At 47.0% G+C, this 24945-nt stretch overlaps 1 protein-coding gene across 2 annotated transcripts; it reads left to right on the top strand.

Moving 5' to 3' along the window:
* Nucleotides 1-12754: 12754 nt before the first annotated feature.
* On the top strand, nt 12755-23855 carry tcf20 (transcription factor 20). 2 transcript variants are annotated; one of them, XM_079281779.1, is made up of 5 exons: nt 12755-20079; nt 20177-20270; nt 20434-20483; nt 20644-20744; nt 22768-23855. In XM_079281779.1, the coding sequence occupies exons 1-4, from the start codon at nt 12934-12936 to the stop codon at nt 20701-20703; spliced, it is 7350 nt and encodes a 2449-aa protein (XP_079137905.1). In that variant the 5' UTR covers nt 12755-12933; the 3' UTR covers nt 20704-20744; nt 22768-23855. The 2 variants fall into 2 exon arrangements, with proteins under 2 accessions (XP_079137905.1, XP_079137904.1); XM_079281778.1 differs by having other exon boundaries at nt 20434-20497.
* Nucleotides 23856-24945: the final 1090 nt, after the last annotated feature.

Here is a 24945-nt window from a genome sequence, read left to right as displayed (position 1 = left end):
AAGCAGGAGGATACTGGCCAAACATCCCAGAGAAAATCAAAGCTGAATGTGTGTGCATTTAGCTCGGCTGCTAATGTCCTTAGCTCTCTTTCAGCAGTGTGCGTTCAAAACATTGCATTTCATAACTACGCTGTGCACACATTAACGCTATATAGCCAAGTTTGAATTATGACGCTTCATTGAAATGGAAAGCCATATTCAATATGGAGGTGTGCGTGATTAGCTGTGATTACCTCTCGCATCACAAAAGCACCTCGCATCCAAAAACAACAGTTAGTTTGTGCTCCGCCGTTGAACAGCTGGGCGTCTGTAGTCTGTCAATTTAACATTTTGACATTTTAACAAGCGGATCTTTTCCAGATGCAGTAAGAGGTTGTACTGTCCACTAGTACAAAATGATTTGATATGACTCGACGATTAATTTGCCAGGCACTTTTAGAGACTCCCTATCGCTCGCATTCTCAGCCGGTCAAAGGTGGAGGACGGAAGAGCTTCACACGTGACTAAACAACCACCAACACGTTTTGTGCTCGAGCCCAAAAAGCAGAGCGATGTTAATTTTGCTTTACGGCCAAAAAGAAAAGCCGCTGCCCAAGTGTCTCAAACTTGCATTCTTTCTAATAACCCCTTTAACAGTGTGTTGTCAGTTCATGGGAGCTAACTGCACCATTTAGGTTGCTTAAATATGTCTTGTTTGGCCATTTATGTGATCCCCAGAGTTACAAAGTTGCCTTGTAAGAAAAGTCAGCTGCCTAGAGGCCAATTGGAGGGACGTGACTGAGTGCGAATGTATAACGAGCCATGCTAGCGGCTCTGTGAGGCTGAGGCACAGCGTTGAGCTAAATGCTAATGTCAGCATGCTAACATGCTCATGATGACAATGCCACCGCACTCATGTTTAGAAGGTAACATGTACCTTGTTCACTGACTTAGTTTAGTGTGTTACATTTATAAGCACCACACACAGTGTTTCATGTCATTCATTAGTATTGGCACGAGAGGAAAACTCAGAGGATCATCCAAAGCAATTAGGGTGCATCCTCTGGGAACCGTGAATGTCTGTCCAACATTTTGACCAAAACCGTCTAGTATATGTTGAGACGTTTCGTAAAGGATGTGTGAAAACTTCGACCTGGTGATGGCACTAGAAGAAATGTCAGGTGATCACCAAAGTCATCCTCAGGGGAACATGATCTGTAAAAGATTACAGATCTTCACTTCTTAAAAACTGTGACCGACTGAGGGGTATAGAGGAATAGGATAGGAGGTTGCTACCTCCTATTGAAGCTATACCTCCCAAAAGAGTGAAGATGTGTTGAAGTGGCTCCCCACAGGACCATAGTGAAATAGTTCGGAGATAGTCGTCTGCCAGGGAACCTGGAAGTTCAGAGACATGATGGTAAACTTGCTGACGAGCAAAGCAGGCAAACACAGTCGGGCTCTGCAGTGTTGAGCAATGCAATACATGCTGGGAGCGAGGCTACCTGCTGGGCCAACACTACGACTAACTAGCTTAGCATCCACTCTGTATGCTAAATATCTGACCTGCTCTCACCTCTATACCTGCACTCAGCAGCCCGCCTGTCCCCCACCCAGCCGTGGTGACACCCACCCCCTCATCCATCATCCCCTCACTCCTCGCTCCCATTCATTTTTCAGTCACACTAGCGAGCGAGACTTATTCAATTATTGATGGGGGGAGTGAGGTGTGTGTGTGTGTGGGGGGTAGACAAGATATATTAGTAAGAGATTCACATGTGAGTTTGCAACACCGCCTTAAATGGGAAATATCAATAACTGCGCTACAGTGTACGGTGTTTCTGCTGCTGTCACGGATTAGCTGAATGATATACAGTTGTTTTTTTTCGGGTTCGGAGAGCTGGACCGTCTGACCGGCTGAACAGAAGCCGGTATCTGAAGGCCGAAGCCGTCAACGGCTCTAATTCAGCAGCCGGTCAGAGGCTCAACCTTGCTCTCTGTCTGCCTCTCGCCATTGCTTTGCCCCATCACTCCTCCCTATTCTCCTGTCTCCCACCTGATATTCTCTAACACTCTGACTGTGTCCCCATCACCCCCCCCCCCCCCCCCCCACTCTTACTTTCTCCAATGCCCCCTTATATTGTGCGTCAGCTTGAGTTATTCGGACGGAGGGAGAGCTGGTGGTGGTGGGGCATCGCGGTAATAAAAGAAAGAGGGGCCCGTGAGTTATGGATGAGAGTTCACTGGATTATGGAGAATGAGAGGGGGAGCAGGATGGAGGGAGAAGAAGAGGGGTAAAGAAGGACGGATGACAGAGGGGCTGCAGTTCTTCCACAAGTCCGATAAAGCAAGCGTCACCTTCAGTGATTCAACTCACCTCATCCATGAAACTTGTGACCTGAGAAGACTTGTTTGTTTGCAGAATATTTCACAGCTATTTGTGTGTGTGTGGTGTGTGTGTGTGTGTCGCACCAGTACAGAGCTCTGTCACTCGCCTACTCTCTCCTGCCTTTTTCTTCCATCACTGTCCTTTCTCTTTCCGCTCTTTACGAAGTACCTGCATTTGTAACAATTAACAGTTACCTAGCAACAGGATATATTATGTCAAAAAGCAGAGAGGAGAAGCGTCTGAGGCAGCGATGAAATATAAAGTGTGGTATTTATAGTAATACTGTTCCGTTCCATGCATTTCGACTTGATTCCCTACATTTGGTGTAATGGCCTGCTGATCACACTCACCTCCGCACACTGCGAACAAACTGTTCCTTGAGATTTGATTTGGCTGGACACTTCATGTGTGTGTGTGTGTGTGTGTGTGTGTGTGTGTGTGTGTGTGTGTGTGTGTGTGTGTGTGTGTGTGTGTGTGTGTGTGTGTGTGTGTGTGGGGGGGGGGCATTGAGCCACTGATTAAACACAGATAGAATTTTTGGCTGAAAGTGGGCGGAAGCTTCTTTTTTTTCACGACGCAGCATTCGAAGAGCGACGCATACAAAATAGTGGAATTCGACAAGAGCTGAAGCACTGTGTCATATCGCGTGAGTGAATTTTAAAGCTAGGGTAGGCAATTTATTTTAGAAGCGTATTTTTTTTGGTTATATTCGTTTAAATTCTCTTTACATCTCGACAGCAATCCATTAGAGGTGGGCGATATGGAAAAAATCAAATATCACGATATTTTTGACCAAATACCTGCATGTCGATATTGCGACGACATTGTAGTCTTTGCGCAAAGCTTTTTGAGAAATAATCATAAGTAATGTGGATATAATCACTAAACTGTTATAAAGGCAAGTAATAGAACAGCTTGAACAGTCTGGTAAGTTCAGAGAGTTACATCACCATACTGTAACGCAGCTTTTAAAGCCAGGAAAAGACAACACTTATTCCACATTACAACATCTAAAATCTAATCTGGTGTCACGATATCGACATCAAATGAATATATTGCCAGGCCCTACGATCAAGAAATCAAACGCTCTCACAAAAAAATAAGAAAAAATCTGTTATCTGTGGCTGTCACAGGACTGTTATGAGCCCGTCCAATCATTTCATTCGGCCAGCGTGCCCATGCACTCATTGAGGTATTTGGATACTATTGGCGATCAAGATGCAGCCGCTTAGCTTAGCTTACCTTAGCTTAATTTAGCAAGAAGACTGGAAACAGTTGGACACAGCATTTATTTAATCCTTTCAATAAAGTCCAGTTTAAACATGACAGCTCTCCAGAGGGTTATGTCCCACACAGGGAAACGATGCAATTAAACCAAACATTTGCTCAATGTTTTCGAATATACAAGCACCTACTCCTTCAGGGTAGTGAACCGCTTTACTGCACGACAGCAGTTATGTTGTGTCCCCCCCCCCATGTGTTGAAGTTTTCCTGTCATCAATAACACCTGCGGTGAAGCAATGACTTCCTGGTACTTAACACGGTTCAGCACAAATTGTTACTGTTCTCGAGCACAGAATGATTCAGTGTTAACACAGCACATGTGTGCAGACAAAACGGCAGGTGTGCCGACACGAGGATGAGTAATCGGGATGGAGATGTGACCGAAAGAGCTCACGAATCAGTCACTTCGTGTTGCAGAGAGAGACGCAGACGGGTGGAGAGAGAGATGGAGAGAGAGAGAGATGGAGAGCAGATAGCTGCGTGGAGATAAAGAGAGGGACAGATGGAGTGATAGGACATCAACAAGTGAGAGATCTCTGCGATGGTAAAAGACAGAAGGTGAAAAGGAAGTGCTGAGGAGAAAGGGTTAAAGAGGAGAGGGGGGAGAGAGATGGTTGCCTCGGCAACAGCAGCCAGCGTTTTCTCTCTTTCTTTATCAATCCGCCCTGCACACACACACACACACACACACACACACACACACACACACAAAGGCATACATACACATGTTCTCTCCCGCCCTCTCTCCCTCCCTCTCTCCCTCCCTCCCTCCCTCCCCCTCCTTCAATTCTTCAGAGTTAAAGTTTTTGCAGCCGTATTATATTAACACGCCGCTCGTCTTGGAACAGATTTCTTCAAAAGGACGATGTGTTTGTCTGATGCCGTGGAGGCACAGGGTGTGCTTTAAAAGGAGTGGTGTAGTGCGAGTTCAACCAATGAGTGTAATCGTATGAAATAACATCACACGGTGTCACCGTCACTTCTTCATGTTGTTGTTATAAAGATTTATAGATGTGATAAACGTACTCTTTAGGTCACATATGCTTAAGTGTGTTATTGCTGCACATGAGTCTCTCCGGCTGAGGTGAAATGAAATGCTACATAAAATGTACAGGAATCACAAGATGCAACAGGCCGGCACGTTAAATATTTATAATGTCTGCAAGCTCACACTGCACCGCACGTACAGAAGCTTGCCCTCAGAAATAACTTGCACGTGCAATTGCATTACAAGCCGTTAAGTACCTATCAATTGTTACAGCTTTCTCTCCAGCGACTCCTGTTGTGTCACTGGACAGCCGCCACGGGGGTGTGTGTGTGTGTGTGTGTGTGTGTGTGTGTGTGTGGGGTGGGGTCGGGGGGGTGGGGGGTGATGGGAGGAGATCCAGTGTCTAAGGTCACCGTCGCATCACACAGTGTGTGAAAGCTTGTGTGTTGTGACTGTGAGTGACGATGTATGCATGTCTGTGTGTGTGTGTACACAAAAAGTCGCATGGGCTTGTTATTCGACTATATGTGGTATCTCTGGCTGTAAATAGATGTGACTTGTGTGTGATGCAATCACTGACTGTATGATGCAATGTAGGATTGGAGCTGTGTGTGTGTGTGTGTGTGTGTGTGTGTGTGTGTGTGTGTGTGTTTTCTCATTGTACTCTCCGTATGTGTGTCTGCGTGAGAGAGAGCAACATAGATCACCGGGGAGAGGAGGACGGACCCCTGAGGAAGAGTGGAGTGATAAAGCACAAGAGGCCCACCACGAGTCACAAGGACGGAGCAGAGCTGATGATGATGATCGCACCATCAAATTTAATGGGGCTACGGGAGAAGGTGGCTGATAGTGGTGAGAGGATGGGGGGGGGGAAGAACCATGGAGGCTACGGAAAAGGGGACCCTGAAGAGCAGCAGGCTTAATTGGGGCAATCACCCTCCTCCACTTCACGTTCTGTATTACACCTGATTTGAATTATGATCTCAACATGTCCCTGAGAACCTTGGCTCTGTAATTCACGTCTCCCACCCACCCAACACGACCTCACACCCACCCACCCAACACGACCACACAACCACCCACCCACCCAACACGACCTCACAACCACCCACCCAACACGACCACACAACCACCCTCCCAACACGACCACACAACCACCCACCCAACACGACCTCACAACCACCCACCCAACACGACCCACCTCTGGAACCCTTGCATCCACACGTTTTTGCCTGCTCGGGATGCTGAAGCCCAGCCAGCCTCTCCTCCTCCTCCTCCTCCGCCTCTTTCACACTCTCCCACCCTCTCCCACCCTCCTCCCTCCATCCCTCCCGGTATCCGTAGTGATTGGAGGCAGGGTTCTGCGGTTGCTAGGAGACAAGGAGAGTGTGGCAGCCGGCCTCGGTGTGGGAGAGGGTTATGTGAGAGCGGCGAGAGACTTTAGGGGAGAGAGCACCCCCTGCTGGTTTTCTGCCGGCCACTGACTTCAATGTTTTGGTGAACAAGCAAAGGGCTCACACAGAAGTGAGTATCTTTGTGTTTGTGGGAGCCCCTGCTGTGTACTTTGTTTGTATGCTATTGATTTAAAGAGCGGTGGCTGATTATGTACCACTCGTGTCCCTCTGAGGGAAAAATCCATCTATGCATCATCGACCTCTGTTAAGGTCACAGATTTGGCGTCGGAGCTGTTGCAAGTGTGTTTCAACTGGGCTGCGTCACGCTCTTTGATCTCGGAGAGTTTCACTGAGATCGTGAGAGGGGCACCACACACCGAGCAGCAATCAAAGTTCACCATCTCGTCCGTCCGGCGTCCTCAGAACTATGTTTTCAACCACGTATTGTCAAAGCTGTGCCTCTCTGCTGATATAATACTAAGTGTCCGCGGGGCACTTAATTGTGATAGTAGGACACTTCAGATTGGAAAAAAAAGGATCAAAGACTGTGAAATTGAACCAAAGCATAACTTTAGAAGCACACACTTCAAAGGGATTGATGAACTGGGATTTCAGACAAAATAACACCAGGGCTGTTTTTACCATCTTATTCAGCCTGCTGCTGTAAAGCAAGGCCAGCCTCTGAGCGCCAGAGCGTCAGAGCATAGCTGCATGTTTGTTGTATGACTCTGACTCCATGTGGTCATCAAGGAAACTGCAAATCACTGCTGCTTTGAGTTCTGTTGTATGAACTGGATGCAGCAGGATGCTAATGTTGTCCAGGCTATATATATATATATAGTGAACATATCCAAATCCTGAAGACGTAACATAATGTAAAGTACTTTTTTAAATGGCCATTTGCTCCCCCATAGTGACCGTTCTGCTGTGATGGAGTCATTATTGGTTATTATATCCGCAGGCGTTATTCAGTAGCAAAAAAGAGCCTCCTAATAGCCTCACACCTTGTCAATCAAAATGACACCTGAGAGTGGATTGCATTCACGGTGAAAGCGGGGATCACGCAATGCAGCCACTTACCCGCCATTCCTCTCGCCATGCACTCAGGTTACAGAAGTATGCTCCAGCTGAGTTTAAAAAACGGCCCATTCAACTTGTCCAACTCGTGGGCCTTCTGCAGAGAACCAGACACATTCAACGCGTTTGAAATGAATTCTATGCAAATGTTTGCACACTGACGCAACATGTCCTCACTTCGGTCCGACGTGTCACGGGCAATGCCGTTTTGTGCTTGAAGGCTTTCATGTTGGCTTTAGCTACTCAGCGCACAGATTTGCTCAGATTTCTGTGCAAGTAGATGGTGTCAAAAAAATGTAAATGCAGTGGAGTGTATTCACAGGTTTACCTAACTGGGTTGTGTTGGACTTTGTCAACGTGAAAGTTTTTTACATCATGTAGTGGGCATGTTGTTTAGTGCTCGTATTTATTCAAGGGCCTGTAACCATTCAGCCATTCCTTTGTGCAGATACAGTGCTGGGGGACAAGTTGTGACAACATCAACCGTTAGCATTGCAGCCTTGAGATGTTCCCTGGAATGAAAATACAGTGACATGAAATCAAGTCAAAAAGTTCTCAATTTCAAAACATATCAACAAATTGAGGGATGGCCGGTTCTGCAGGACTGTGTGTGCATGATTGCGTGTGTTAGAAAAATGTGGAGGGCGTCAAGTGTGTTCAAAACCGGTCGCTTTCTCTCCAACCGTGATGCTTTGAGCCTCCTCTGCAGAAGATGTTGTGCCCTTATCCGTGATGGAGAGAGTCTGTGTGTGTATCCCAGCAGGCGGTCCTGTTGATTGGATAGGCCTGGCTGGCCCGGAGTATCAGTGCCCTTTATCTCGGCTCTCGGCTCTCTCGGCTCTTCGACCTCGTGGCAACGCAAGCACACGACGGCTCGATTCAAGCGGCTGACGGTGAAAAGCAAGTGTCGCTACGTAGCCTAAAAAAAATGATCCACAGTTAAGGCTCTGTGATGCAGTTGCTATGGCAACCATGATAGAAATAGACGTGTATCTGCGAGGAATGAGATGTGTTGAACAGTTGTTTGGAACACTGGGATTTCACTCTCGTGATCGACAGGTGAAGTGGGAGACTCGATGTGCACGCTGACTGTTTGTGTGTGATTGTGCAGTGTGTTGTCTTTGTACGTACTTGTGTGGTTTCATTGTATGTGTGTGTGTGTGTGTGTGTGTGACACACTGCAGTGCATTAAAAGTGCAGCACCATGGATGGGGGGCAATAGGGCAGAGTGTGAGCGGGTCTGCACTGCACTCACTGGCCCTGTGTGAGAGCAGAGGAGCTCAGGCAGAGAACAACACAATACATTTAAATGGGGGGGGGGGGGATTCCGTTTGTTACATTTGTTGCCCCTCCATTGTCATTCTGGTCATGATGATGTTTCCGAGCTAGTTGTGTCAAACATTAAGCAATGGCTAGTTGTTATAATAATGATTTAAGTGGCTCTTCCTTTGCGGAAAAACAACAATATAGCTGCACTGTGTGTACAATGGGGTCTGCGCTTCAGCAGTGAGAGACCACAGTGAGCTGATCAAGCTTCAACCATTGCACCGCAATCTCCCTCTAAAGCAGGCATACCTATTTGCTGCCAAATTGTCTTTTTTATCTGTTATTGACTTGTTCATTTCAGACACAACCCACCGTTCCATTCAGCCCTGTCTCTGCTGCATATTGCCTTTGTACCCTGGTGCCTTTCATTAGGCTACCCTAATTCATTTTCACTGCAGATGAAACGAGAACAAAGGACCTGTGCTTAAATCCCTGAGCCCTGACATGCAAAAGAAAAAATCTAAAAAATTGCATTTGCAATATCACTATAATCTTAGATTGTGTGGTAGAAATAGGTGAAAGAAAAGCAGTGGGAAAGCAAAAGCTTCAGAGAGGGAGGGGAGGTGGAGGGATGTGATGGAGAGAGATGAGGGAGGGAGGGGGGTGTGCAGGAATATGAGTGTGTATGCATTTTCAAGGCGGTCTTTCTGTTGCAAAGAAGAAGAAGAAGAAAAAAGCAGTAGTCTAACAGGAAAACGAATAGGTCGAGCTCCCGATGAAGGCGTGCAAATGCAATTCAGTGGCGGAAACTGACGTTTTAGATCTTCATGCGTTAGTGGAGGCTCGTGAGATGGCAACGTGTTTAATTTCAGCCCGAGATAGGTGGAATCACCTCAGCGGTGTGTGAAAGAGGGAGAGAGAGAAAGAGAGAGAGACAGCGAGGCGAGGGAACAAGAGCGGAGGGGGCGGGGGTGTATGGACCTCTCTCTGGATACGGGACCTACAGGCACCCCGATTGTGATCCGCTCTCATCATTTTTGGAGGTGAGGACAAAAGGAAAAAGGGGAAATCGGAAGAAAGGCCCGGGATCCGAGTGTCGTGACGGGCCCCCCTCCCCTCCCTCCCTCCCCCGACTTCGCCGCCGCTGGTCGGGGTTGTCTGGACTCAAACAGGGTGAGGGGAAAAGCGGCGGAGCAGTCGACTCGAGACTGGGGTTTCCTGCCACAGCAGCGGGATTGTCACAAAACAGCCTTTCACTCTTCGAGGGGCCTTGTATTGCTACGTTTTCAGGTATGCATTCAGAGTGCGTTAGCTAGCCCGCCTCTGACTGACTTTGCCTTTTCCCCCCTCTGGCAAACGTTAGCTGTAGTTTGTTGAAGGAAAATGTCAGGCTGCGTGATGGTCTGATGCGGTACCCACACCGGGTCTCTCGCCAGTAGACGTTATGTATGCTAGCTAACGCGTTTACTCACAGCCCCACTGGGTTTCTGAGGGGGGGAAACATCTGCACCTAATCACCTCTCCTTCGTAGCTAAACGCTGGCTGGCTGCCCCGTGCCTTTTTTGTCTTTTTTTTTTGTAGCCTGCTACAACTATCGTTGTGTGCACGTTCTCGAATGCGCGTGATAATGTAATAAACGCAAATTTGCCGGCTTGCTAGGACGCTAACGGTTGTAGCTTAGCTAGCACCCGACGTATGCGGCTGCATCGCGTCTTTAATTTGCAGTATGTGAAAGGTTTTCTTTTTGTTAAGCTAACGCTAACCTCTCAGAGCTAAAACAGGCAGCACTGCACAGCTAATTGTAATGCGTATTGCTACTGGCTAATGTAGCCACTGAGGTAATCGTACAAAAGCTAGTGTTGTGTGTTTGATTACAAGCAAAGACGACAAAACCATTGGAATAGAACAGAGCTGGCGTTTTGATCACAGTCTGAAAAATAACATTGCGTTTGCTCTCAACAATTAGGCAGCTATGCAATTGATCGACTCGCTGCCAGACCGCATTGAGCCCGTTTTTATTCACGCTGCACTGTTCTATTGTGATCGCTGCTGCCTGGTTGTGCCCAGTGAGCTGCTGTGATTAATTAGTAATCAAGGTAGGGGCTGATAGACGGATGGAGAGCAGTAGTGTCCTCCCTAACTTTTCCAATTTTACACTGCATCGACCCACCAGCTCTGACCCTCAGTTGTGACACCCTGGACTGAGACCTGTGTGCAAATATGTCTGACTCAAATAGATTTACAAGCAATGACTAGATTGTTGTGTGTAAGCCCGCCCTGATGCTGTTGTTTTCCCCATGCCCATCCAGCTGTCCATCACTTTCTCTGTGCAGAAAGCGATGCATCACATTGGTGAAGATAGGTTCACACTACTGATGAGATCGACCGACAAGGAGCACCAGTTACCCACAGACTAATAGTGGCAATCATAAACAGCAAGGGCTTGTTATTGTGTGGCCCAGTGTAGGTCGACACTTAACAAAAGTTGCCCAAAGTTGTGTTGTTGGGGCCATTAACCGTTTTACAGTGTACAATAGAGGCTTGTGTCACACGCTGCAATTATGGGTGCTGACCTATAAAGATGTCGTAATGCCTTTTAATTATCACCCCTTAACCATTAAGGCCTGTTGAAAGACGTTAAATACACTAATGTTTATGGCCTTTAGTCTCATGTTAGAGAGGTTGCCTCTGTCCTGGCTACAGGGGCTTGTTTGTTTACATGTGAAGTAGTGTTTGTGACCTTGTCTATGTTCCTCTGTTGCCTTAATTGCGTGCTGCCGCCAACCCATTTTTCTCTCCAGCAGCCCTGTTTGTTATCAGTCAGAAGAGACAGCTTAGGCATGTATTGTTAAAGGCTGTACTCCCACTGCATATTTAAACAGCAGTGTTGATGTGAGGCCAAGCAAGCCTTTTTACGTTTAGCGGGCAGTGTGTGCAACAAGGAAGCAATGATAACATTGTTGTTGGTTTGGTGAATATATTTGTGATGGACCGTGGTGTTTTTCCTGCTAAATAAATAAGTCAATTTATGGGAAATGCCGATGTAATCTGCAATATATGATCCTAGTGCAACACTGAATTAAATTAGTAGTAGTTGCATTGATAAATACATCTTAATTTACCACTGAAATGAGATTGAATAGAATACTCAAACTGAATATTAAACTAACCCAAAGAGGCTTTTTATTGCTATTGAATGCCCACAGTTTATTCTTCTTTATATCTATTACAGACATGTAGCACCAAGGTGTACTAAATAAATTATACCTTTTCCTTTTTGTGTGCTAACTATTTTGATTCATCTTTTGTGTTTGCAGAGTTGCAAAGGCTTCTGGTCAGCAGCTCCTGGAAAATGAACGTATCTGCATGGAAATACTGAAGAGAGAAAAACCGAAAGCAGGTGCTTGAATTGACTGAACTTGAGGTGGAATAAATGGATTACCCTCCTTTTGGAAAATTGTTGCCATGGAACTAGGTAGAGTTAAATGGTGGTGAACATAATGAAGCGAAGGTAAGACAGCCACATGCTGAAGATAGAGGCGAGCACCGAGAACAATCTTGGGGTACGAGGGAAGAACGATTACTAAATAGGGACCAAAGAATTCTACAGTCCGAATGAATGCATGCCGTAGCAAAACAAAAGACAACTAACAACAGTATTTGAAAGGGAATGACCAAGAAAAAGAACATCTCAAACAGTATTACACTCTGCATCCAAGAGCTGATGAGAATATCAATGGAGTGTTTGCCTCTGGGAGTGTTCAGTGAAGGTCTGGATTCAGACCTCTTGATTCAAGTTACTGCCGTTTTGGTCTCACACAGGTGTGAGTCGGGTCCTGGCAAACGCATTGACGGACTGAAGGATTGTCGCGACGGAACGCATTCTCGATGGTTTTATTGAGAGATTTTTGTTTTTGTTTATTTGCACAAGATGCCATTGGACCACAATTCAATTCCAACATAGCTCTGTTTGCTTGAGCTGTTATTAAAGCAGAGAAGTGTACATGTAAAGACATTTGAACATCTCACATGGTGGTGTGTCAGACGTGATATCGTTGCCTGCTCGGTGCCAAACTGCTTCAGCTTCATTGGAATGACTGCACAGTTTTAGTCTTGTATTTTTCTGCAGTAGAAACCTGCTTCACGAGATATTTCTTATTCTTTTCAAAGTTCAATTTTTTTTTTAAACCCAGCTGTACAGTGAACCTTTTTTTTAAACAAAAAAAAAAAAGTGAAAATATCCATATACCATCGTCACATTGAAGAAGTAAGACTTTTACCATTTGGCCTTTTCATATATCGATAAAACCATTGTCTGTTCAACCTCACTACCCACTTTCTGCTACAAAAAAAAGTGATTATAACATCTGCGATAGATATTCCTCAGCTTGAACTATTTGGTTTTCCAAAGCATTTCCTTGTTTTACTGCCAGGCCATAGACTCTTTTCTTTGTCATTCATGGTTACTGCCGTAAGCCTTCCAGTTTCTGATCAGAAGCATTCCCTGGTGTAGACACTGACGGTTATTTCCATTTTAATCCAAACGTGGAAAAACAATGCAGAACTTTTCTAACAGTCCGGTTCCCCCTTCGCTTCCCCCGGGGTTCAGTGGGAGGGGTGGAGGGGGAACTCCGTATCCCCCTCAGCCAGCAGATCCCCAGATTTCCCCAAGGATGACGGATGATTACGCGGGGATGCAACAGCAGAGCCTGCACAGAGGCCATCACCACCCCAGTCAAGCCAGCCACATGCTTGCTTACAGTGCTAGAAACAGAGGTGCTGTGGAGGCATCGCCAACACAGGGTAACATTCACAGCGCCAACACTAACAACCCCTACAGGAAGGAGGCCATGGATTATTATTTTTCGATGGCTGGAAAGGACAGGCACAGAAGGGGGGGCATGGCTTATGGGGCTGGGTTTGGGTACCCTAATATTGATGGACATATACCTCACCAGTATCGGCATGCTGGATCTGGCACTGCACCAGCATCTGGCCTGATGCCACCATATCCAGTAGACTACGGCTCAAGTGCTGGTTCGGGTGGAGTTGCTGGTGCTGGAGCGTTCTCTCCTTCTCATCAGTACAATATGAGTCAGAATGCTGCAATGCAGTCAGTGCCAGGTTCTCAGATGCAGCACCGCCAGCTTGGACAAAACTTCCCAGCCGTCCACCATGGACAGCAGCATAGGAGCTATCCTCACTCTGGGCACAGGATGACCCCTCAGTACCCACACTACTCCCCACAGGGTGGAGCATCCACAGGGTCATCAGTGTACAGCCCTCCTCCACAGAGATATCTCGAAGGGGCTGCTAGCACGGGGTTCGATCCCAAAGTCAACAGTTCTCCCAGTGTCAACTCTAGTTCAAACTCAGTCTCCAGTTCAGTTGCTGCTAACAATGTGGGGCCAATGGAGAATGTTCAGCAGAGTTGCCATGCTTCAAATTATCCTGGATATTCCCCGCAGACACTTTCGCTTCACAAGCAAGCCACACTACAGCACCGCAACTCGCAGCACAACTTAGGGTTAGGTTACGACAACTCTCTCAAGATGCAGCACCAGGGCCCGTCTCCAGGCTCTGTATATGCTAAACATCATCAAGCCTCCAATCCCAGTATACCTCAAGCAGCATCTCAAGAAATAGCCAAATCACCAATGCATCCCAATGCTCAACAAACCCAAATCAACCAAAACTTTAGCCCGATATCCAACCCCTCACCAGCTGCCTCTGCAGTGCATTCCCCCAGTTGTAGCTCCTCTCCGTCCCCTTTGATGGGCGTCTCAGAGGTACATGCAAACCCCTCAGGTCATGGTCCTTCGCATCCTCCTTCGTCAAACCCCCGTAGCAGCCATGGTCAAGGTAGATTACTGCAGACCATGCCACAATTAAGTCCCACACCCAACTCAAATAGCAGCATCAGTAGTTGTGGTAGCAGTGGCAGTCATAAAGCTCACAGCATGAGTGCAGTTGGAGGGAGCAGTCTTCCTCCAACAGGCCGAAACAAATTGGGTTTAGGCACAGGAGTCGGCTCACGAGAGGAAGGCCCCTCTATTTATTCATGCTCTCCACTTGACAAACTGCAGGATGCTGGCCTGAATAGTCTTAATGCCTTGAGCTCACAAGTAGCCAATTTACCAAACACAGTTCAGCACATGCTCCTCACCGACTCAGTGCTTTCACAAAAGAAGGGGAAGGATGTGGGGCAGATGCAACAGGCAATGCACGGCGTGCCCCCATCACAACCAAGAAGTCGAAATGTAAGTGCAGCCTCAAGCACTAGCACAGTTAAAGATGGAAGTGCGCCAGGGATTGGTGACGGCGCCATCTTAGACACTGGTGCTGATGAAGACTCCTCACTAATGTCAGTTGGAGGCTCATCGAGGACCAAGGTGGACCGTGAGGAGCAGTTTTCTGAAGGGGAACATGGGAGAGTGAGGCAGATGAGTGGTGCAAGCAGTGGGTCTGAACCAACCGGCTATCACCCTCCCTCTCAGAGTCAAACACAGACTGGGCAAGCATCAGCTGTTAAAACAATTGCCTCCCATTTACCGTCAAAAGAACCAAGTGTTTCCGAAACTAAAGCAAACAAAGTACGCGTTCCCTCTTTGTCGTCATCTCCATCCTTTGGATGTCAGTCATCAGAGACTGGCCCAACTTCACATTCAACACCTCCAGTTTCCTCCTCCCCATCATCCACCTCCTCTACTATTCCTCCTCCGCCAAATTGTGTCTCAGAGCCTGGTCTCACATACAGTGACCACAGAGGTGGTGGTCATAGGAGGACAACAGAATTAAAAAAGGAGGTCATCAAAAATGAAAGTGAAGGCCCGGTTGACAAAATGGAGAAAGGCCGTAGCCAAATGCAGCGAGTTGGAGAGGTCAATTCACAAAATTGTCAGGACAAAGAAAACAGGTTGCACACCGCATCCAGATTACACAACGAGAGGGGAGAAAAGCACACTTCTGAGGAGCACCAGAGTGCCAGTAGTGTCGGTGTGATTGTTTCAGCTCGGTCTGAGGGAAGTCACACTGAAAAAAGCAAGCATCCCCAAGGCAACTGCATAGACGAGAAACACTCTTTCTTAAGAGAATCGAGCGGCCATAATGGGGAGGAAGGTGTAGATCTGAGTTTATATTCCTCCCTTCACCAAAAAGCCAATTTTGGACGGCCTCAAAATCCTCCCCAGTCTGGACTGCATAAATATTGCTACCCAGAATCAACATATGGCTCAGATTTGTCAATGAAAAGCAGAGGGAGGACTGGCCCGGCGGGTGTGATGGAATCAAATTCCAGATACTTGGGGTATCAACAATCACCAGCTGGTTATGGCCCTGTGCTTCCAAAAGATGCTGGTTCTGTAGCAGAGGCTTTGGTAAAGAGAGGGCAAGGAGCAGGCGCTAAAGGTCATGAGGATAATTTGCAGCAATTTCCCAGCCTTTTACAAGAGGTTCTTCAAGGTTACAATTTAGACAGACGTTATGGCAGACCGGAGCAGGCCTATCCTGCCCATCTCCAAGTTCAGCAACCGTTTCAAACGAGACACCCGTACGGCATAACTGAGGCGTCTGCTCATTCTGGACAAATGGTTAGCACTGGAAAGCCTCCACATCCGAACCAGAGGTATGGAAGTGAGCCTAGTTTTACCACAGATGCTCAGTCCTCAGTGAAGTCTGAAGTGTCTATCACTAAGATAATGCAAAATGCTGAGAAAAATGACATGGGCGTGTCCCACAGCCATTCAACACAGGCGGCAGAGTCCCAGCAACCCCCAACCAAACATATAAACTTAGCTGACTATTCTCTACCACAGAGAAAAGCCTTATCAAATGTGTCCACTCCACCCTCCGCTGTGCAGGAGCTCCTTTTGCAAGAGCCAGAGCCGCTAACGGGCAGCATTGGTCAAACTGAGTCTCAGAAATCATCAGGCTCCATATTAGCCCCATCAGGGCGGCGCTCTGTCATCTGTGATGTGTCGCCGAACCGACGCAGCACACCAGAGAGGGACCGGGAAAGTGACAGAGAGAGAGAGCGGGAGAAAAGTCTGAGTGGAGCCTCTGTGATTCAACAGCCATTTTCCTCTCCAGCAGCAGCCAGTGATCTGAGTAAAAAGGATATCGGAGAGAAACAAGTGGTGAAAATGGAAACTGCATCAAAGGAGGCTGTCTTAGACACGTTGCAGACTGATCATCTCGGCAGTGGTTGCATGAACGATGCTGATATGGAGTATCATTCCAAGTCTGCTCATTCATCTGTTGTGATGAATACGGACCCCTACCGGCGAGGTAATGCTGATATTACACCCCTGGCTTCTCATTCTTTGAGCACTAACCCTTTATCGCCACCTTCAAGGCATCAGTCCTATCTTCACGGTGTTGATTTATCAACGGGCAGTGGCAGCGGTTTTCCTGGTTATCGATTTGGAGATGCAAGAGAAGGGCATATGATGCCACGCAGTAACCCACATTTTCCCTCCCACCATCCGTACCACAATTTATCCCCCCAGGCGCAGTCCACAAATAAGCTTCAAATGTACCCTCACCCTCGTGGCCCCCCTCATCACCCCCATGACATGAATGACTGGGTAAAAGCAATGAACAGGCCATCAAAGGAGATGATGATGCTCCCTGGTTCTTCGCCGGGAAGACATAAGGTCAGCCAAACAGAACCGAGGCAGAGGATGGTCTCACAAACTGACATGCCCGGGGAGCTACACGCAGCCAAAACGTCCCTCCATCATCAAAACGCTTTCTTCGATTTGAAAATGTGGGAGTCGACACACTCTGGCAGAGAAGGCGCTAGAATGATGGAGGGAGACTCCTTCTACAGAACACAACCTCCTCCTCCCCCTCTTCCTGCTCCTGTAGATTCACACGTCCCCATTCCACCACAAATGACTCACGGCCTAAATGCCGCCGAACCTGAGGTCCCCAGAGGAGCCGCAGAGGAAGCCAAACATCCCTGCCCACCTCCTCCACCCGGCTCTCCCAAGCCTTCTGCTGACATGAACTCCACACAGCCACAAGTGCAGCGTCATACTAAAGCCGGGGGTTCTGCAGACACAAACCCGCTGATATTGCGAAGGAGAGTTCGTTCTTTTATCTCTCCTATTCCCGCCAAAAGGCAACTCCAGGATGCGTCTCAGCAGAGAGCTGCCACAAATTCACATCACTCCCCCGGGGCTCAGTCTGAGTCGAGTCATCACAATGAAGATGACTCATCCAGTTCAGATATCCCATGTCCCAGGCTCTCTTCCCCTCTGCCCGGAGAGAATACCTATTCACAACCTCTATCTCCATCAAGTGGTAATGCCAGGGCTATGCCTCCCAGGAAAGGCAGAGGTTTGAAACTGGAGGCAATAGTGCAGAAAATCACACCAAATATTAAAAAGTCAGCAGGCCATGTTGATGATGAGTCGAATCATTATCCAGGCTTCTCTCACTCAGAAATGACACCGTTTAATGATTCACAGGACCAAGCCGTGGCACATTTCCCTAGGGTTGCAGGAGGGGATGATAGCTACATGGATGACAGTCATTCATTAAACGACATGATTTCCTTCAGAGGAGTTGATGAGACCGGGCCTTTACCCCCGTCTGCCTACCCATGTGATCCACATCAGACGTCCCAAACCCTAAAACAAGACTTTGACTTTGGATTGGGATCCACTGTTTCATTGGCATCGGGTGACAAGGAGGATTTTGCTTTGCTCGGACCTTTACCCCCTCCTCCACCTCTTCCTCGCCCAGTCCAGGGTTCCCCACCTCCATCTTCATCTGCCCTGTCAGACATTCAGCATTTCACCAACACTTACCAGCAGCTTGAGACGAGAAGAGGGGAGCACTCTGCGGCTAACCTCCTTCGACAGAAACTTCAAGAATCTGACATGGGATTTGATGATTATCCGGGCAGTGACTACTATGGAGCCACCCCACCCCACTCTCAAGGAAACCTGCTGAATAGGCAACATCCGATGTCCTCTGGCAGCCTGTCGCCACAAGATTCCAAGCTACAAGACAGTTCTGTGCCTAAAGGCTATTTCCCATCTGGCAAGAAGAAAGGGAGGCCCGTAGGGAGTGTGAATAAACAAAAAAGGGCCCAGAACCAAGCCCAAACACAGGAGCCGGGTCAGCCCCAAGAACAGGCTCAGGGCACAACTGAGAGTGCTCTCTCAGCCCCACCCGAGCCAACTTCAGCTGATGAGTCATCCACACCGCTGGACCAGACTACGTGCAGCACACCACCCCCTGAAGCACCCCTGCTGACCGACGATGAAAACACTCCCCCACTGACCCCACCCATTTTAACCCAGATAGTGAAAGTGGATGTTGAGAATGAGGACCTGCAGCCAGAGATCGAGGTCAAACCAGTGCGAAGGAGACGCAGAGGTGGAAAAGGTGTGGATGAGTCACTAGAGGCCAGAGGACGTCAGAGGAGGAGAAGGAGAGGAGCAGGGCCGACGGCACCATCGGTGGCCAAAGTTGACCCAGATACACCTTTAGGGGGAGGAGGGAGCCCTGGCACCAATAGAGTGTTCGCGGACCCAAATATAAAGGGCCTGTTTGTTCCGCACATACACGTGGAGAACAAAATACCAGAGATTGGGGCAGTGTGCACCATTGTAAATGCTGAGGAGGAGAAGATGAAAGGAGATCGTAGTGCAGTCGGAGGGAAAGTGGGCGTGAGTGGGATTGATTCTCCCCTGACCTCAGCTCCTTCCTCCCAGTTATCTAGGAGAGACAGAGAATCGGAGAAAAGGGAGACAGACGAGGTGGAGACGACACTTGAGTCGGGAAAAGCACTTCCTTCATCTGGCTATATTGTTTCAGGCCCCGTGATTACAGAGACCAATCACTCCGGCCGCCTGCTCTGCTGCCTGTGTCAGAAATGGGCAAATTACAAACATCTTGGAGATCTCTACGGCCCTTTCTATCCAGCTGAATATGCTGCAAAGCTCCCCAAGAACCAGCCCCAGGTTCGACAATGTCAAGCGGCCACGGGCACAAACAAAACAGGACAAAACTCTGACGTGAGCTCAAATGCTTTGAGCACCAACCATGACGCGCAAACACAAGATGCTCAGTTTACCAAGCCCCCGACTGAGAGGGACTATGCCACCAGCCTGGATTCAAACGCTGTGCCTCTCCCCGCTAGAGTCAGAACTGCCCCGACAGCTGGTGGAGAGGAAATGATGATGCACATGACTGGCAAGTTCAGTAACACCGCTTCCTCCTCTTCCTCGTCCTCCTCCTCGTCGTCTTTCTCCTCCTACACCAGTAAAACAACGTCTCTGACCTGGGACATGAATCTAGACATCCGGCCCATCCCGAAGCTTAAGAGAGAGCCAGACCTTGATACAGACAAGCAGCAGCTGCAGCAGCAGCCGACAGACGAAGCTCAGCAACGACCTCAACACAGAAAGCTGACCTCGCACCCCCGCTTTAAGAGGAGGCACAAATCCAGTGAGGATTCCCCCAGAATGGTGCCCTCCAACAGTAAGGCGTCCCTGCCCTTCCAGCCCCCTCCGCCCGCCTTGGACTCCCTGGGACCCTTGGCCCAACTCGCCCAGCTGCCTCAGATGCCCATGGACCCGGAGGAGCTGTGGGTCCATGAAGGATGCATAGTGTGGACCAGTGGGGTGTATCTTGTCAATGGGAGACTGTATGGCATGCAGGAGGCACTAGATGGCGCCAGAGAAACAGTAAGTGTCTTCTTTATCTGTGTTTGTTTTGGGAATTGACAGCCTTGAAACATATTTCTGATGTTGATTGTTACCGTTTCTTTCTGTCTCTGCTCAGTGCTGCTCATACTGTGAGATGGTTGGCTCCACCCTGGGCTGCTACAGCAAAGGCTGTACACTCCGCTACCACTACATGTGCGCTATCGAAGCAGGTGAGTGGATGCAATAAATACAGACACGCTCTAGAAAGTGAGTTCATGTTAAATACAGTTTCCTAATAAGGGTTTGTGCCTGTTTGAAACACATATTGTCCTTTCATGTAAGCTTTGTGTGGTGGTTTCTGTATTGTACTGAAACTCCCTGTCCCTCTTCCAGATTGCTCTCTGAACGAAGATAACTTCTCAGTGCGGTGTCCGAAGCACAAGGTAAAGAAGGAGAGGTTGGTCTTCGTTTTGTGTGATTCACTCTCATTTTCCTTTGCCATTCTAGATCCTCACCACCCACTCGCACGTCTCGTCATCGAACCCTGACAGTTTTCGTTCTGTCTGTCTTGCTCTCTCCCCTCCTCCTCCCTCCTCCACTCAGTTCACCCAGAGCATCCGGCCAGCCAAGTCAGTGTGCGTGGAGCAGTCAGAGAGAGGCTGAGAGAAACGCAGAAGAAGAAGAGACACCGGAGTCTGGGAGCTGTAAGTTTAGACTTGGTTTTGTGTGTTCGTGTACCTATGTGTCTACAGCATGTGTCATAGTGTGAATTCAGGATGTAAACGATTAACCACCCGGAATAATTTGGACCGGTTACCTATGTCGGTCTATGTTCATTTAAGGTCTAAATTAACATGTTAATTTAACACGGGGTGCGGCAAAAGGAAGCGCTGGTGCCAAATATTGACTAATGGGGCTGATCAGACAGGACATCCGGGCCAGGGTGTGTGTGTCGCTCTCAGAGCGAATTAGAGAGCAAGCAAAATTAAAATGATCAAACTGCGACAATAAACTTCATCAAAGCCAACAGAAAATGAAGTGAAAGGGAAGACATTTACAACACAAAACAATACAATGTCAGCTCCTCTAAAGACAATGCTGCGCCAAAGATCATCGAGTCATTGGAGCCTTTATTGTTATTATTTCTTGCTTTCATAAAATGGAATGGAAATGCTTGCGTGACCTCGTGTGCATCCATACGAGTCTTGGGCGATATGACGAGCTCATCATTCAACACAATATTGGTTGGTCACGATAATGGTCCTCGCATGTCCACGATAACGGAGCGATAACCACTTATGCAGCGCCTGCTTTTGCACTATATTCAGTCTCTCTTTTTCTCTGAAATAATAAATACATTGACAACATGCTGGCATATTTCAGATTTAGTTTCATTGTGGTTTTATGAATGTAATTTACGGCGCTGTTAGATTGCTGCTTGACCACCCCGTTATTATGGTGCGTGCAGGAGATTAAACCGTTGTCGACAGCAGTGCAAATGTAGCGAAACGCCAACAAATATGGATTGAAGCTGAATATTTTGTTGGATGAACATTTGGAAAAGATTACATCTTTTTTTTTTTTCCATTATATTATGACTTCTGGACTAAGATGATTACAGGGACTAGAACACAGTGTCGCATCACTCACTTTGTGTCAAACTGAATACGCAGGTCTGCCAGTGACTCCATCCACAAATAGCCACCGAACCGTCGCAGTGAGCAATCCACCCTCGATCATCGGGGCAACAGAATATAAAGAGCAGTTACTACTAGATGATTGATCTCAGCGTGCCCTTGTGTAAAATAGCGCTTACTTCCTATACATTGTGGCCACTTTGTGTGTATTTATATCCAGCCTAAGTGCGCCTCTCTCTCTTCAGCTTTTTTATTTTCTACATCGTTGTGTTTTCTTCTGACGACAACAATATCGTCAGAAGAGGAATTTCTACGTTGCCCAACCCTAATCCAGAGTCGTATAGCCTGGAAAACGCAGCTTCCCTAAATGGGTGTTAACATGTAATGCAATGCAGCCAGCTCTCTGGTATAAAACCCCCACATCACCGCCCGGCGCGTTCAATCACCACAAATACATTTTCACCCGAGAAACACCATTTGTCTGGAGACTGGTTTCTCATTAATGGACCTTCAGTGAATGGGCTCCAGTTTATTGCCTCAGGGCTGTTTATACCTTTTCTATTCAGACAATTTAATTTCATACAGCAATGCAATACCTACTCTACTCTTTGTTGGCTGGCTCTCCCACTCCTCCTCACCTCACCTTAGTGGCTGCACTGCTGCCTGTCACTCCCTCCCCCTCACTTCCAATCAGCCTCATGGAAACTAAAGACGCGTACATCTCCCCTTCTCTTTCTCTTCTTGTAAGATTACAGTAAATTGCTAACGGTTATGCTCAGGATTGAGCGACTCTTCCCCCCCTTACTTCATCACGTTTTGTGCAAATATCTTAGTTTCTTTTTTTTAAATCAGTGGACTAAACTTACACATTTAAATAATGGTGCTTCAGATAATCAGTAAAGGACTGCGTGGTAATAACAACACAACCGGTGATTACCGGCCTAACGGTGCACTTCAAGAGACTTCTAAAAGAGGTCCTCTCCATTTAAAGAAATGGTGCTGTTGGTGAAAGCGGTTCATCGTCTGTATCAGAATGCGCGGGTCCTTGTTGATCGTACTGACCTCGGTTTGTTTGTGTTCCCTTTGCCAGGTTCGTTTGGTCAATAGAAGCCAGAGGAGTGGGACTTGTTTGTGAAGCAGCCCGAAATGTGAAAGGACAGGACTGGCATCCGTGACGGAGAACAACAAAAGGGGATGTACAATTTCTCAACGGGCGTTATTTTACATGTAAGACAATGGAGAAAAGAAACCTTTTCTTTCTTCTTTTTTTCCCTTTTTTTTCTAAGAGAATTGTTGCTCTTGACTTAAAAGCAGAAAAAGAAAAAACAAACATGAACATGCAACAGAGCGGAATGGAGCTACAAGTAAAAGACGGATGGTGGAACGAAAGGAACTTTTTTTGTAGAGAACAAAAGAAACAAACTTCCTCTCTCGGCTTACTTTGATTTTCCTCAAAGTGTTACACTCGTGTTTATCATCATCTGTATAATCATTATCCGTTTTCTTTAAGTGTTCTTTTGGTTGCTATGCAGAGGCGTTTTGGGAGCAAGTTGGGCGTCAAACCCAGAAAAGAAACAAAGAGAGACTTTTACACCCTCTCACAAGTAGTATTCTATCTTACATTACGATGACCACAATTATTATTTTTAGTCCTCATTATTATTTTGTATCCTCGTCAGTATTTACTCATGAAAATGAAATGGATGTATCTCACTTTATATTCGGTCAACACATGATTTGGATTTATTTTTTCATTCCTGGAGAGGGAGGAGCCAGAGTGATGTCTGGAATGTCAGGGTCGAGTTTGCCACAAAGACATTATTGCCTTGGAGAACGGACATCTGTTGCCTTTCAAAAGTCATGTGTGAAAATGTGTGTGTGTGTGTGTGTGTGTGTGTGCGAGAGAGCGAGCGAGAGAAACTGAAAACAAATGCCGATATCTGGGTCTTTGATTCCATTTTTGGTCCTTTTGAAAAGTGTTCTTATTTTTCATCACTGGGGTTTTTACGGTACAGATTCACGGAAAAAAATCCGATGGACACAATCTTATTTTTCAAGTACAAAATGTTCGTTATGTGTAAAGAGAGGGACAGAGGAGGGGCTAACACTATGGACTAATGCGTGTCTGCCATCTTTGACTGTGCTGACGGCACAAAGATGAACAGGACACTGACCAGTTTTCACCGTGGGGGGGGGGGGGGGGCTGTGTACCGGGTGCACACGTGCGCTCGTTCTTCACGGGACGTTCCGCAGGACTGGCACGCCGCCGTACATTGATGGAAAAACTTTTTTTTTGGGGGGGAACTGGAAACTTTGGAGAAGGTGTCATATGAACGGCTGCGATTGGCCGATGGGGGAGTAAGCCTTACCGAGTACTTCAGAATGGTTTTCACTCTCGAGCGACAAAATCCATTCACAAGAAGCATTGCCATACAATTTAAAAGTGAGTCGTACATGGTGTTGTCTTTATCATTTTTTATTGTTATTCTTGTAAAAAAAAAAAAAGCTTAAAAAGTCAAGCTGAGAAGAAGACAGTGACACGATCAAAATCATGCTGTATTAGAGACCTGTCAATATGTATATGAATTATGAATACACTTAAAAAAATGCTTCAAGTAAGCTCCTCTAACTGTTTCTGAAACTTATTTTTGTCCCGATTTCTTTCCCACCTTTTCTAAATTCTCTGCCTCTCTCTTCATCTCCTGCACATGTATTCTCAATCATCTCCCGGTGGCTCATATGTATGTAAGCTATCTCCGTCTCTGTGTCTGTCCCTCTCCCTTGTTTCAGTTTGAGGGAGGTGCATAAACCCTCTGCCTCTTGTCAGACGGTTTTTAGAAGAAGAGTTATGAATGCGTGTTCTTCAGTCTAGAAACCGGTCTACCAGGTCAGTTCTGTTTCTGAAACAAAGTGCCATACGGTGAAGAATTTGACTTCAAGAAACTAGAGCAGCTTTGCTGTAAAGATAAAAAAACAAAATGTCTGATTTAGCTTTGGTGAAAGTTGAAATAGGTGTTAAAATGCAAAAAGCCATGAAAGGTGAACGCAGACATTTGAAACATTTGTATGATCGGCTGTTGATTTGTGCTTAGGTTTTCATTCTCATAAGTGGAACTATGATTAGCGTCTTATAATGAACCAAAATGTAATATATTCTTCGGCAATGGCTTACAGAACACGGGTTACTGCCAACCAGGGCACGTCAGCAGACGATACAGGGAGCAGTAGAGCGTTGCATCGGTTAATACAAGAGAAGACGATTTCATTC

The sequence above is a fragment of the Melanostigma gelatinosum genome, assembly GCF_949748355.1.
Source record: "Melanostigma gelatinosum genome assembly, chromosome: 13".
Taxonomy (NCBI): Eukaryota; Metazoa; Chordata; class Actinopteri; order Perciformes; family Zoarcidae; genus Melanostigma; species Melanostigma gelatinosum.
Note: the sequence above shows the minus strand (reverse complement) of the source record. Positions and strands in the feature narration are given on the sequence as shown.